At 38.2% G+C, this 14,079-nt stretch overlaps 2 protein-coding genes across 2 annotated transcripts; both read left to right on the forward strand.

Annotated features, from left to right (window-relative positions):
• Nucleotides 1–2,476: 2,476 nt before the first annotated feature.
• On the forward strand, nt 2,477–4,019 carry LOC140928352 (ras-related protein Rap-2a-like). The gene has a single exon (XM_073378091.1). The coding sequence runs from the start codon at nt 2,716–2,718 to the stop codon at nt 3,373–3,375; it is 660 nt and encodes a 219-aa protein (XP_073234192.1). The 5' UTR covers nt 2,477–2,715; the 3' UTR covers nt 3,376–4,019.
• Nucleotides 4,020–11,746: 7,727 nt separating this feature from the next.
• On the forward strand, nt 11,747–14,079 carry LOC140928353 (ras-like protein). Its single transcript, XM_073378092.1, has one exon. The coding sequence runs from the start codon at nt 11,862–11,864 to the stop codon at nt 12,525–12,527; it is 666 nt and encodes a 221-aa protein (XP_073234193.1). The 5' UTR covers nt 11,747–11,861; the 3' UTR covers nt 12,528–14,079.

Genomic DNA, 14,079 nt, shown 5'->3' on the forward strand with positions numbered 1-14,079 from the left:
CCGCATTTCAATTATATAAACACTCCAAGAACAACATCCTTTGTTTGCGTGTGTGCCTGTTTTATCTGAGCTCTACTGGACGTGACTTGCCTATGTCACGTTCTGAAAAGGGTTTTTGATAACAATCAACCAAATTATGTTTAGCCGGTGCCACGCCAGATTTGGTAAAAAAAGACAGATATGTTTATCAGTTATGGAGTATAATAGCGGTATCTTGACCTTAACGATTTCAACGTTAAAACAACATCAACGATTCGATGAACTCTAAAATATTGTGGCTCAAAAGAGCAACCGATATTTAGGCAGTGGGAAAAAGTCAAAATTTAACAACTTCTTAAACGCTAACACTTCACGTTTACTTTCAAAGCTTGTAAAGTTATGATTAAGTCTTCAGCTTCTATTCCACGTACTCAGTAATAACAAAAGACATGAAAACGGCCAGTGTTACCCTTTGTAAACACAGAAACCGGAGGTGCTCCGCGCAATATAAGTCAGCCACCCTAAATCGAGCCGGTAAACGAGTAGACATCCTGCGTATTTTTTTGCTCTCTCCGATTCAGTGTACACTTATCATTATGGCCTCCGTAACTGAAACAAGCTGATCACAATGCCTTCGGTTGGCGAAGGAGCAGACCATTAGAAAGTTAAGGTGGGGGTAGGGAATTTTCAAGTGTGAATTTATTAATTTTTGTTTTGCATGAATACATTCTCCTTCTTTTTTTTACGTCTTCCCCTCTTTCTCTTTAACTTTTCTAATACTGGCGACCTCCAGTAACTTCAGGCTTGCACTTAAATCGTGCATTTTCAAATAGAGTAAATGCGTTCTGCATCCATGACGGGATATCCATGACAGGATTAGAAGGTGAGGTAATCTTCAACAACTTGAAGAGTCCTATACCTGTATACGCCAATCACAACGGAAATAAACTCATTTTGGTTGGTACAGTAGTGCATATTAGCTACAGCTTTCTTAACCTTTTTTACGGTAATTCCGAAAATTCTTTGAATATGTTAACCGACGTTAGATCCAATTCTGTTGCGTCACCTAATTTACCTCGACGAACATTCAATGACTAAAAAAATGGGCGCCTCTAAATTGAGAAGAAAGTTCCATACTTAAATGTTTGCTGAGTTCTATACGTTATTATTAAAGGTGGGTACATTCCAAAGTCCTGAAGACTGGCAGATCCAGGCTGTTCAGTTTCGGAAACTAAAGACATGGCCTCTTAGCCTGCAAAGATCGAGGGCGTATTTTGCAGTGCGATCCATGTTTTTGAATAATAATATCCCGCGATTAATGTACTTCTGAGGCTTCCGTTAAAAAACGCTTGCTCTAGCTAATGGCCTCTTTCTCTTTAGGAAAACTTAGAGTACGGGTGCGCGGCAAGTCACCTGTTTAGCTCTGTTTCTATGGAGCATTAATTAAAGAAGTAACTTACCAAATGAATGACTATTCTCGTTTTTAAAAGTACACTAAATTTATCGGCTAATTCTTAACATATTTCCTGTCACCTACAAAGGAGGCTTAAGGAAGTCAGAACTTTACATGAACTATTTTAAAGTCCACAAATACCGGTAACTGTCAGGAATAAGTTACCACTTAAAATACTTTGTCCTCATCCTAAACGGAAGTGTATGTCATTTGTCTTCTCAAAGTTTTCGATCTAGCTTTATTGCAGTATGCTTCCTCGTTCGATATCTATATCTTTGATTAATTCGTGCATGTTTTAGTTTCTTGCTTTGCTTTTGTTGTTATTGTTGCAATTTTTATTTTTGTTCTGTTTTGTATCTTTTACCATTAAGGTCGATACGCAGAACTATTCAAAACTGAAGCATACTTTGTTTTCTCTTTATAAATAGTCCAATTTGGGGTACTGACTTTATGCTACTACCGTACAGCTTTTGAGTCGGTTGGGCTTCTGAACAAGCTCCTGGTATAACTATTAATAGTGAGTAACGCTGCTCCAAATTATGTCAATATAAAAGGAAAGAAAAACCTAATTCTTGGTATCCAATTTGGCTAGGCGATTTACAAAACTTGACTTTCATCTTACCGTGACCTCGGTTGTCTACCTATCAAAGATCACAGAAAATATTCTAGCTGTGTGATTAGACTTTAGCCTTGCATTTTTTGCAATTTACTGACACATGGATTCCTAAGCCGAAAAATGCGTCTTCTCTCGCAGGCTTATACCCTTATACGAGAGTATGAAAACATAACACTATCCCACACCCACCTGCTAGCTAAAATAGCTTCCTCCTGTGCGTGGGGAAATGTCTGGGGGCGACGTTACGCAAATATGTAAAGTAATCGTTTTGTTTGATTTTCTAGATAGCTGCTTCCGAAGGTTGATAACATAATGACCACAAAGTACTACGGAATTCTGGAATTTAATACCTGACGCAGATCGCGCTTAATTACTTATATAAGCCGGCGAGTTCTGTTAGGTCGACTAGAATAACAAATTGCCCATACGAAGAAAGAACACTAAAGCGATTTTCGAAGGAATAAGATTTTATCAACGATACCGTGATTTCAGTCACAAAAACGTTCTCTGGTTGGACACATAGGAAGATCTGCCTCACCATTTTAATCTTGTACTGAGCATCTCTCTAATCCATTGACCATTGGAGGTCACGAGCTTGTATCCTCAAAAAGCTTCTGCTAACTACATTTTGCTCAAAAAGGAAAACATCATCTTCCAAGGCATTATCATGAAGAACCAAACGAAAGACAGACCGAAAAAGCGCACTTCAGCATATCTGAAAATGTTCACAGTCGTGGTTTTTGGCGAAGCAAGAGTTGGAAAAACGTCGCTGTGTAAAGCGTTCCTTGGAGAGACATTTTCCAATGACTACGAGCCGACAATCGAGGACTTTTACTCCACACAAATTGTCCATAAGGAGAAAAACTACCAGGTTGACATTATAGATACCTGTGGCACGGAGAATTTTCCAGCCATGAGACGGGTTGCGATTAACAAGGCGGACGCAATTGTGCTTGTTTATTCATTAGACAATCCACATTCATTCGAACGCTTAGAACAGCTCCAGGATGAAATACTTCAAGAAAGAGGCAATAACGTTCCAGTTATGGTTGTAGCAAATAAATCAGACGTTGTTTTAGATGGACATGCACTCGAAATAACAACAAACGGTGGAAAACATATTAACACCAAATACGTAGCGGAGAAAGAGTGGGGCTTTCTATGGACAATAGCTTCAGCCAAAATGGCCTGGGGAGTCCATGACATCTTCCATGACCTCATAGACGCTTTTCATCTGCGGAGATCGCAATCGATGCCAGCAAAAACAAACTCTTCTTGGCTTAGAAGAAGTCCTCTGTTGAGTACATTCCGTCGCGGGTCGAGATAGTTTAGTTATAAATAGACTTGCACTGTAGCTATATGAAAACTATCAGGAGAGATTTATCTGTATCGCAATTTTTACGTCGCCGCTCTTGAATATATTGGCCAGTATGTATATGTGGTTAGTTTTTCTTCAGGAAAGTTCTTCCTTTGTTTTTTAATTTCGTTCTTTTTTAATGGCTAAATCCATAGGTTTTTTTTACTTATCAAAACACAATTTCATTCGTCGTTTAAAGCTAAAGGAAAAGTTAGATAGACTAACTGTAACTATTTGCATGTTTTCCACCGCCATCTATGGGGTAACGTTACGTTACGTAAGGTATACGCCACAAAGCATAAACACAAACAAGTTTCATGTTTCGCGAACTATCTTGTTTCAGGTCTTGCACAATCACTGCTAAGTCGAATTCTTATAAATTCTTAGAAATTAAGGAAATGTCGCTAGCCCAGATGAGTCAAATGATAGTTATTAAGTCTGGAATACTTAGAAAATTACTGTATAGTAGATTTTATAAATAGTTTTCAGTTGTTGTTGGTAAGGTCTCAAAAATTGAAAAAAAATATTAAGCAGATATGCCCTCCTATCTGTAAAAAAAACGTACAGTTAATAATAACTTATAGGCAATAAAACAAAAAACTTTCAGAAGATAAGGGATTCATGCTAGTGTGCATTTAACGAATGACGTCATAAAAAAAATACAAGCGAGACCGTAAGGATATGGTCTCCCTTGGCTCGACTAAGTCAGGGCAAAGGAGGAAACAAGTTTGGCCAGAATTAAATGAAAGATCTGATACTTAAAAACCAAAACTTAAAAAATCATATTATTATCCTTCTCGCGGTTAAGGGGCTGAAAGTGATCTTCAATGGTGACGGTATCCTAAATTTAGAAGGTTGCTAAGTGAATAGGCACGAAAAACAGTGAAGGGAAAGCGACCACGATTTGCACAACAAAGCAATAACTGAGGTCGTTTCCCATGATTAGTTTGCGAGGACAAACCTCCTCAGGCTATACACATTCTGGTGTTTACGGTATATTTCTGTGGACTCTTGGTGGGCCATTTATCATTCCTAAATGATGAACGTATGTGCCTATTTAAGAAAGTAGTATGACATTGCACATTTTCCAACAAACTTCAAAATGCCAGGTTTGGAAAAAGATACTTGGATAAAAGACTAAAAAATCATAACTAATGAGATGATCAAGGATTTCGGCTCGGTCTAGAGGTAGAAGGTGGCCGGGGTAGGGATGGGGGGTAAGACGTGGGGGATGGGGGTAAGATGAGGCTATTGTGGTACTCAACTAGAAAGTTTTAAATGGTAGCGGTCATCAACAAACATGATGTCTAAATTTGGAGCGCATAATTTTACATTTGAACAAAAGATGATTGAACGAGATTCCTGAGATATGATCTAAAACTCTTTAGAGAAAAAGCTATCTATAATGAAGTCCGTTATATACTGTACTACAGAGGCAAGCAGCGCATACCCAGCAGAAGTTGACCCAATCTCCCTCCCTCCCCTCCCCTCCCCTCCTCGCCTCCATTGACTCCGGTAGTTTAACTTTCCCTTTGGAATTTTGGACATGCAATATATGAGAAATAGGTCTTTAAAACTTAAATACCACTCCGGCTCTTACTGCGCGTCACGATAATTACAATGCTCTCTAATAAGCTCCAACTGAGCATCATCATAAACAGAGGGTCTGAATGGGGTTAACAGACTAGCGACAAACAGCGCGGAAGTATAACTGACCTGTACAGACAAAAAGAGGAAAAAATTACAGACTACCGACAGGAAAAATATTATCCGACATGGTCCGATATTGTAGGGATGTTTTTAGTCAGAAATAAATCGTACTTTTTATTTCTCATATGAGAAAAGTATACGTGAGGGTGAATGACAAATCACAAATCACAAATCATCGTTACTTGTAGAATTTCCTGTCATCAACTTACTTGTATCAAATTGTTATAAAATCGAGTAGATTCGATTTCCGCTTTTTTCCTGGCATGTATAGAGGACTTCCTATTTTGTGCAAGCAGCTCAAGCTCTTAGACCGTTCAAATGGTGCGCCTTTGTTTCTCCTAATTTTTCGGAGAAAATCCAGGAAAGTGCGCGCTCATTTCCCGGGGAAACAGACTTCAGTCACTAAAAATAACTTAAGTAAAATGCGACCCATCTCAAAAGCTAACCTGGGCGTTTCCCCTTCGACCACTTATTTCTCTTGATTACTTCGCTGGGCTGTGAACTGGGAAGAACTGGTTAAAGATTGCTCAAAGTGGCGCATACGATTGCGCAGCTTAGACAAACCAGAATTTAGATAAGGGTCTGTTGTAATCAAAATATTGATTAATCTACGACGAATAAAGAAGCGTCACCCTCGTATAGAGTTTAAATTGTGTCAACCAAATAACTAATTGAAAACGTTATATTCAAGAAGGCTTTTGCAGGGACTGATCAAACAACGTGAAATGGAGTTAAGCTGCGATATTTCGACTGGCCACTTAACTCTATTTCACGTTGTTTGATCAGTCCCTGCAAAAGTCTTCTTGACTGTAACGTTTTCAATTTAATCTATTTTGACTGATCACGATCTTTTTGGATCCGACATGGAACAAGATTGATCGTATGCGTACACGGTTGTTGCAGTGTTTTCTTTACCTTAACTAAACATAAATAACTAAAATTAATAATTAACTGGACTCAAAAGTAGCAGCCCGGGGTAGGGGGCAGTCAACCCCCGTTAATACGGACGCTGAAGGGGCAATAGCAGGGGCGTAGCGTGAGATTTGGAAAGTGTACACACGGGAAGAAAATTGAGAGTACCAAAGGCGTTCCAAATTAGGGTGGCCTCGCCGGGGCATGGTCCCCCTAGAAAACTTTTAAATTTAGTGTCCCGGAAATGCCAGTTCCTGCGTATTCCCCAAACATTTTCAGTGAATCGAATACGAAGGAAAATGCAGTAGTTAGTCTTTATTTAACCCATCTCTTGTGTCATCGGTAATGTACAGTATTAAACGAAAAAGAGGGGTAAACAGTGACGCTGGTACCAGCAAAAGGCGAGACGTCTACCCTTCAAACCAACACAAAGACAACAGTAATTATAATGCGAAAAATTTATCGGTTATTCCGATTTAATGGTAAAAATGCTTTCAGGAAATGAAAATACAAAATATTTCTTTTCCAGATTTGTGTCTGTATTAAGCTGGCCCGCCGCGTCCGTGTAAAGCGAAGTCCGACTGGCCAATAAGGGGATCTGACGCTGATCATGGTATGATTTTTGTCCCCTCTGTTCTAAACAGAGTGTATAATTTCGCGCGAGTCTGTTTGATTTATAACCTGATAAACAGGGTATTCAGAGAACGGTTGATTTATTTTCTTTTCGAAATTTTCTTTGTACTTCAAGTATTCAAAAGCAATTACCAATAAATGACTTTAAATCAAGACGGCTTGCAGAAACAGTCGAAACAGTGTAATAAAATTGAGGGTGTCGTCCCAAACAGCGTTTTAATATTTTGTCTTTTTGTATGTTTGTTTGTTTCTTTGTTTGCTTTTTGTCTTACGGCGGGTCAAGGTTTCAAACCAGATATTGGTCAAGCACCCCCTTCCCTATACCCAGAGAGTAGAAGTCGTACTTCCCTCAATGAAATTCAATCCAGCTTGGGTGCGCCACTTCCTTCTTACAAATATAGAAAGGACAACAAGCAGGAAAGTACTACTTAGTTTCAAAAGATAAACAGCCTTCTCCACAAAACAATCTGGAAACCACTAAAACTAACATTATCAATTCTTTAGTAACTTTTCCCCCATATCATGTTTTATTCAAACCGCAGCGACCAGTTGTGCTTGTTTAATTTGTTCTCTTGTCTCTTTTCCAGACCAGTGTTCCCTGAGAGCTGTAAACATCAGTTTGATTGTATCTTACGACTACAGAGTGGAAGAACCTTTTTTTGGTTCTTTCGCTACTGTGCCATTGTGGCTTGATACCGTGATGCACGTTCATCGTGTTCGTGTTGGACAACATGGTTATAAGATCGATAGACGCCTCAAAGAGTATACATGTATGTACGGGCCCGACCTTCAGTTTTTTGAAATAAATAGGGCAAACTATTCATGAAGGCATGCATGTTTACATATGGTAACTGAGAAGGTCAACGATGAGGGTGGGTTTAAAAAGAAAAAGGGCGTTACCGAAATAGATCGGACACTATCAAAACAGATACACGTAAAACAGATACTTGGTCCAGAGACTCCAAAAGTCGGTCCGTAATATGGGGACACGTAGTCCGTCCCTTTGATGTCCAAATAAAAGACTGTTTGACTTGTATTTAAGCGCTTTTTTTCGAATAAGGGTAAATAAAAGCAAGTACAGACTGTCAACTTTTCCAGCCTGAAAAATCACCTAAAATACTTTGACTTTTTGCAAGGGCCATGATTTTTGCGTTTGTTCATCGCTTCTGCATTCCTCAGTATATAATCGAATGCACGAGCTTGACTGCGTATTGCCAAGAAGGAATGAGCTCTTGGTATTGCTTTGCCCTTTAATTATAAGTCACGCTAGTTCCAGTTTGCATCGACTTCTCCATTTGTGGTGAAGATACACGTTAAGAAAAATGGCATCTATCGATTTGTTAAATGGGGGCGCCGGTGGAGCAGGTTAGTAAGGAAACCTAAGGGAAAATCCCTGGGGACAAGGTTGGTTGCTAAGGAAGATAGAAACGTGCGATTTGTCTTAAGCAACAGACAAAATATTTAGCAGCTATCCTTGAGTGTTTAGTAAATCGCCCAAGCTTAAGTTAAGGGCGTGGCAAATTAATATTTTCTTTTCCCTTTTTAGCACTTCATGTTTTGACGTTTCACCCAAGTAGAAATCCCCCCTTTCGTTGATTCTACCATGCATCTAGCTAGATCGGCTACCACTGCAGTGACTGTTGGAACTGAAAATGAAGGTGGGAGATTTAATTTTTACTCAATGTGATACTCCATAAAAGTGGAGCTAGCGAGCGTGAAAAGGAATGAGACAACAGTGGGCTGTCAGCTTATTCAAAGAAAACCATAATCTTGGTGATAAAAGCTCTTTGCTGCTATAAACGTAATCTCCTCATAATACACTGAAAGGGAATTTGAGATCCTTATTTTCTTTTACTGGAGGCGTAAGTTCCTGAAGGGAGTTTTTTTTGGCAGAACGTCTCTAGGTATCGCGAGCACAGTTTGAAGCATTAACCAGGGGTGTGTGACCTGCAAAGTTAACACAAAAAAAGGACGTGGACAAATTTATTCAACATTCTTTATGTCCTGATCTAACGTGGATGACAAAATCGTTTGTTTCTTAAGCCGTTACGGAAAACGCACGTTTTTCTTTTAATTTTGTTGGGTACTTCATAAGATTAGAGAATTAGTTGTTTTAATCTTGTACCGTCATATAAAGATTCGACATGTATTTTAGGTTGTCCAGCTCCGGAATTTTAAAACGGGCCCGAAGTATAAAACCAAACATATTCGGTGAGGAAATTGGGATGTCATTTGCTTGTTAGAAACCTTATTTTTACTAACAAGTTAAAAGAACACTCACACGTGTATATTAAAATGAGGTTAGGGCACTGTCAATTTATCAACATGTCTATATTTCTAGACTGAGAACAAATCCATCTCTTCGTGTTTAACGCAGTTGTGTAAGTCTGTTTTCATAGATTATGGCCATTGGCCAGTCCCTTTGTCAAAACAATTATTACTGACGAAAAATCGGTAATATTCGTGCTGCTGTGTTTTTTAAAACATTGCTGAAAGCCAGAGTTTTAAGCGCACTAGTACTGCTAATAAGGTCGTACAAATTAAGCGACCATGTTTTTGTTGGCCTTCAGCCTAAAAGCCGGCTTTGCATGAAATGTTGAAAGAAACTCCTACGGTCTTAAAGGCACATCCTGAAAATCCATGGTTTAAAGTTGTTAATTTTATTTCTCCCAGTTATCGGGCCAAAAAACTATGCCCCCTAAATGCATTTCATTACTTTCAACTTCTTCTTTCAAAGAAATTGTTCGTAGTGTTTTCCGCAAAATCTTCGGAGAGATTCTGTAAATCGAATTTAGTATCGACAACTGAATGTCACTGATCGGACTTTTGATGGAAGAGGATGAATCGTCATTGCTTGGTAAACAAAATTTTTATACCTGTCCTCATTTCTTTCTCAAAAGGCTGAGCTAGGAGAATTGTGGGATTCGTTTGCTTGGATACACAAAAGAAAAAACAAATCAAAACAAAGAGACAAACAAATAACCTCTTCCGCAATGATCGGCAACTACCGTAAAATTCCGAAAATAAGCCCCGAGGCTTATATTTTTCAAAGGCCCTTTTTGAGGGGCTTATTTTTGGAGGGCTTATCTACGGAGGGAAATTTGCGTTTCAAAATCGATTGGGCTAGCCTTAAAGTTGGAAGGAACTTTACCGTTTTTGCTTTGTTTTACTTTGTATTTGAGGGCAATTTTCCAAGTACAAGCCCCCGGGGGCTTATATTTAGAGAGGCGATTTAACGGAGGGTTTTTTTTTTGGGGGGGGGGGCTTATATTCAGAGGGGCTTATACATGGAGGGGCTTATTTTCGGAATTTTACGGCATTCTGTCTCTCTACTATGGTGCTTGGAAACAACAGGATCAGATAAATCAATCTTTATATAGAGGTACGACGGTTCCAACAATAATCTGAAACAATGAAACCGATAAGGACATCTGATATCATGTCACCACTGTGATTATACTTTTTCACTCAAACAAGATAACATGATGACTTTGAAAAAAAATGCTGGAAAGGAAAGATAAAAGACACATAATATCATTTTTAAGTTCTTGTATGGGTGAACTTAATATTGTATATTTTCGCGTATCATAATTTTGCCAGCATTGGGCGATGAATCGAAGGTATTAAACGGCCTTGAAAACTTCACCAAGAGTATTTAGAAGTTTTAGCCCGAGAGAGCATAACTTCATTAAAAAAAAAAACAGCAAATTTAATGTTTGCACCTTTTTCTGATCATGAGTTTCGAAAATGGTCGCAAAATTAATTTCTGCATTCTTTTCCATTAATTTATTTCAGGTATGCATGCACCTGTTCACATCGATGCTATCAAGAGAGTATAAATGGGCTACTGAGCCCCTTTTCACTCTCTTGGTGTTATTATTCATGTCCTTGTCGTCATTTTTTAATGTGACTTTTGTTTTAGTCTTACCGATCCACAATTCTCATCAGTCAGCTAATAGCTTTTGGCCACGTCAAACTAAATCATGGGAGAACATTCTTTTCTCCATGGCGATGAAATGTGTGTCTATGTTGTGGTTCAATTTTATCCTTGATTTAAATTTTATTTCCTTTTGTTTTTTTGTATGGTAATGTATGATAACGAGTTTGAAACAAAAGAAAATAGAATTTAAACCGCAAGGATAACATTGAACCACAACATCTATGCACTCTAATGAATTTTAATTTCTCGCTAAACCCGAAACGCAAAGACCATTCAGTAATAGAATATAAATTGATTTAATCGTTTTTTTAAGTTTGGATAGCTTGTCTCTCCAAGTAAACACGCCTTGCCATAAATTGGCGCTTTCTCACGCGCGCGCCCACTTCACTGGCCGTCTGAAACCGGTTCTGGCCGATTGGATATTTTTTAATTAAATGTTTCGTCAAAATTTTTAGGCTTTCCCTGCCCTGAGAAAAAATAGCTTGAAAAGCTATAAAATAAATAGAACCTTTTTAGGATGAAAAACAAACAAAGCTGGCAAATGCTTTGCTGCAGTTCATTTAAATAATCGTATTGTAGTTAATATTATATATCGACCGGTTGTTGTAATAAACCGTGAGAAATTTAACTTAAGTTTATTGACAGGAACACGCGCGTTGATGAAGGTTTGTCAGGCTTTTTGCATAATGACAATGATTCCGTAATCATATCTCTAACTAAGTAATATATTAGACGCAATTTTTTTTCAAGATCATCGGACTAATCGAAAGACTAATCGCTTGATCAAACTACATTGTAGTTGTACAAATCTTCCTGGCTGACATATGCAAATCTTTGATTGTTTTCAAAGTCTTTTTTAGGCCCTAAACAAAGATTGCCGTGGATTTGATTATTGTTCACTACATCATGTGGGCGCTTCGCAATGTGCTATGCTTCAGCAAGTTCTGCCACCTATAAATTGAAACACTTTGCGGTGAACTACATTTCCGAAGAGAAATATCTGTCATAGACACGCCACGAAAGAGGTTGGATGTTTTTTAAAGTCTTTTAATCCTTGGAGATCGTATATAACTGGTGAATGTTGATGCAAAAGAGTAAGCAACCTGGACTCAGCTAAAGAACTTCTACTGTTCCTCTGAATTTGGATCGCTTAAGGTTGTTCTGTCAGTGACGAAATTTATTGACAACTGCGACTGAGTGACTCTACGCTCTAGCGATTCCTTGAACGATCTTGGGCAAGATCGAAATTACTCAGTTCACCATGCCAAAAGGTAAAGAACAAAAAGAAAACGATAAAGACAGTTATCTGCAAAAGTTTACCATCGCCGTATTTGGTGACTCTGGAGTAGGTAAGACCTCGTTGATCAATCGCCTTGTTGATTTGAAATTTACCCCAGAACACATTCCCACGGTGGAGGACTTTCATGTCAAGCATTTGGCTTTTCAAAACAAGACATGTGAGCTTCAAATCATCGACACCTCAGGGACGTATGAGTTTCCAGCCATGAGAAGGGTAGCCATGGATAAGGCGGACGCTTTAGTATTAGTGTATTCCCTGGATCGGCATGATTCGTTTACAAAGCTTGAACGTTACATGGATGAAATTCGCGCGACTAAGTCCTCAACAAAATGTTTCGAAAAGCCTGTTATTGTAGTTTCAAACAAATCTGACCTACCGAACATGAGCGAACCAAGGTTTGTGGACAAACGAGGGCTCAATGTTCATGTCAGCCTGCACCTCCAGGTCAAATATGGATGTTTCTGGGTAGATACGTCCGCCAAAACAGGCGACAACGTGGAAGATGCCTTTCACAAAGTTTTGGATCACTTACTAAACAACTGTGACAAGAGGCGGAAAATATCACAAACAAATCGGCCAAAAAGGATCAGTTCTTTGTTATACGGCAGAAAGAAGATATCTCGATAACAAAATCATGACCAGATTTTTATTGGAATGAGTATTTTAGTACTCTATGCGTGCACACGTACACTTAAAGGTATGTACATTGTACACGCTCAATGACGCGGGCTTGTTTGCTTTTCAGGAATGACAACTCATTCAAGGTTTGAAGTATAATATAAGTCAGTCGGATATTTAGTTAACAAAAATAGCAACAGAGCGTTATCCTGCAAAAGGTGATTCATGCTCTTCGAGAATATTTTATGACCTACCAGAAGTGATTTGCAGATTACAAGCATTAAAAGAAATACGTACTGTAGATAGATGGCACGGCAAAGTACAATCAGTGTCTGCACTTGTAGAAGAACCCTTTATGACTACTTCTAAGCGATAAAACCTGCACCTATGCAATTTTATACATCAAAAAAGGTCGCTGAACAAAATGTCACCAACTATACTTGATTTTGAGTTGCAGACGACAATTTTAATGCGTACAACTCGCTAGCATGAAAATAATAGGGCAAACTATTGAAGAAAACAAATCTTGGTAGGGAATTTATGTTATCCGGAAGTCTAAAAGAAAATCTTAAAATTTGAAATTTAAAGACAATATTTTAAATCGTTTCATCGGTTTCGTTTCTTATAGTCTACTGAATGAAGAGCTTATCAATCAGCTTTTAATTGACAATTTATGGAGTTAAGGAGGCAAATATTACGTCATGGCAAATTAAAACGCATGTTTCCATCATTTTGACACGCTCTAAGAATCTCTATGTGACCAAAGCGCTCGACATTTTGTATTCAAAGATTCATAAACGTGGCAAAGAACACTCTTTAAGTTATTCAGAAAATCCTTGCCGTGTATTATTGGTGATGACCAAAAAAAAGAAAATTTAGAGTTGAGCTTGCTCTCAAGCTACGGGGGAATTCAGAAATTTTGAAAACTTTTGATTGAAATGATTCAGCTCCAGCAGGTGTCCCTGAGTGTTTTTTATGCTAATAGGGGTAAGCGATTTTAAGCATTCGTGGAATTTGATCTCTTGCTCAGATCTATATACTTCTAAAGAAACTCGACTGAGAAAGTCCAATGCGATGTTTTTAAAGAAAAAATGAAAGACGGCGTCAAACGTCACATAAACCATCGCTTAGTATCTCCAGCTCAAAAACTTAAGGAAAGAATTGGCGTAAAAATAAAGTGATTGACCTTATTGTTTAAAGGCGTTGGCAGGTTAAACGTATTGACTCATTCATTTCATCAATAGCTGTGAATTGTAAAATGAATTCAATAGTTCATAATTGGTATCATTTACACTATCACAGTAGCCTAGAAGGTTTACCATTCACACAAACAATAAAAAAAGAAGAAGAAGAAGAAGAAGGAGAAGAAGAAGAAGAAGAAGAAGAAGAAGAAGAAGAAGAAGAAGAAGAAGAAGAAGAAGAAGAAGAAGAAAAAGAAGAAGAAGAAGAAGAAGAAGAAGAAGAAGGAGAAGAAGAAGAAGAAGAAGAAGAAGAAGAAGAAGAAGAAGAAGAAGAAGAAGAAGAAGAAGAAGAAGAAGAAGAAGAAGAAGAAGAAGAAGAA

Source organism: Porites lutea, chromosome 2 (genome assembly GCF_958299795.1).
Source record: "Porites lutea chromosome 2, jaPorLute2.1, whole genome shotgun sequence".
Classification (NCBI taxonomy): domain Eukaryota; kingdom Metazoa; phylum Cnidaria; class Anthozoa; order Scleractinia; family Poritidae; genus Porites; species Porites lutea.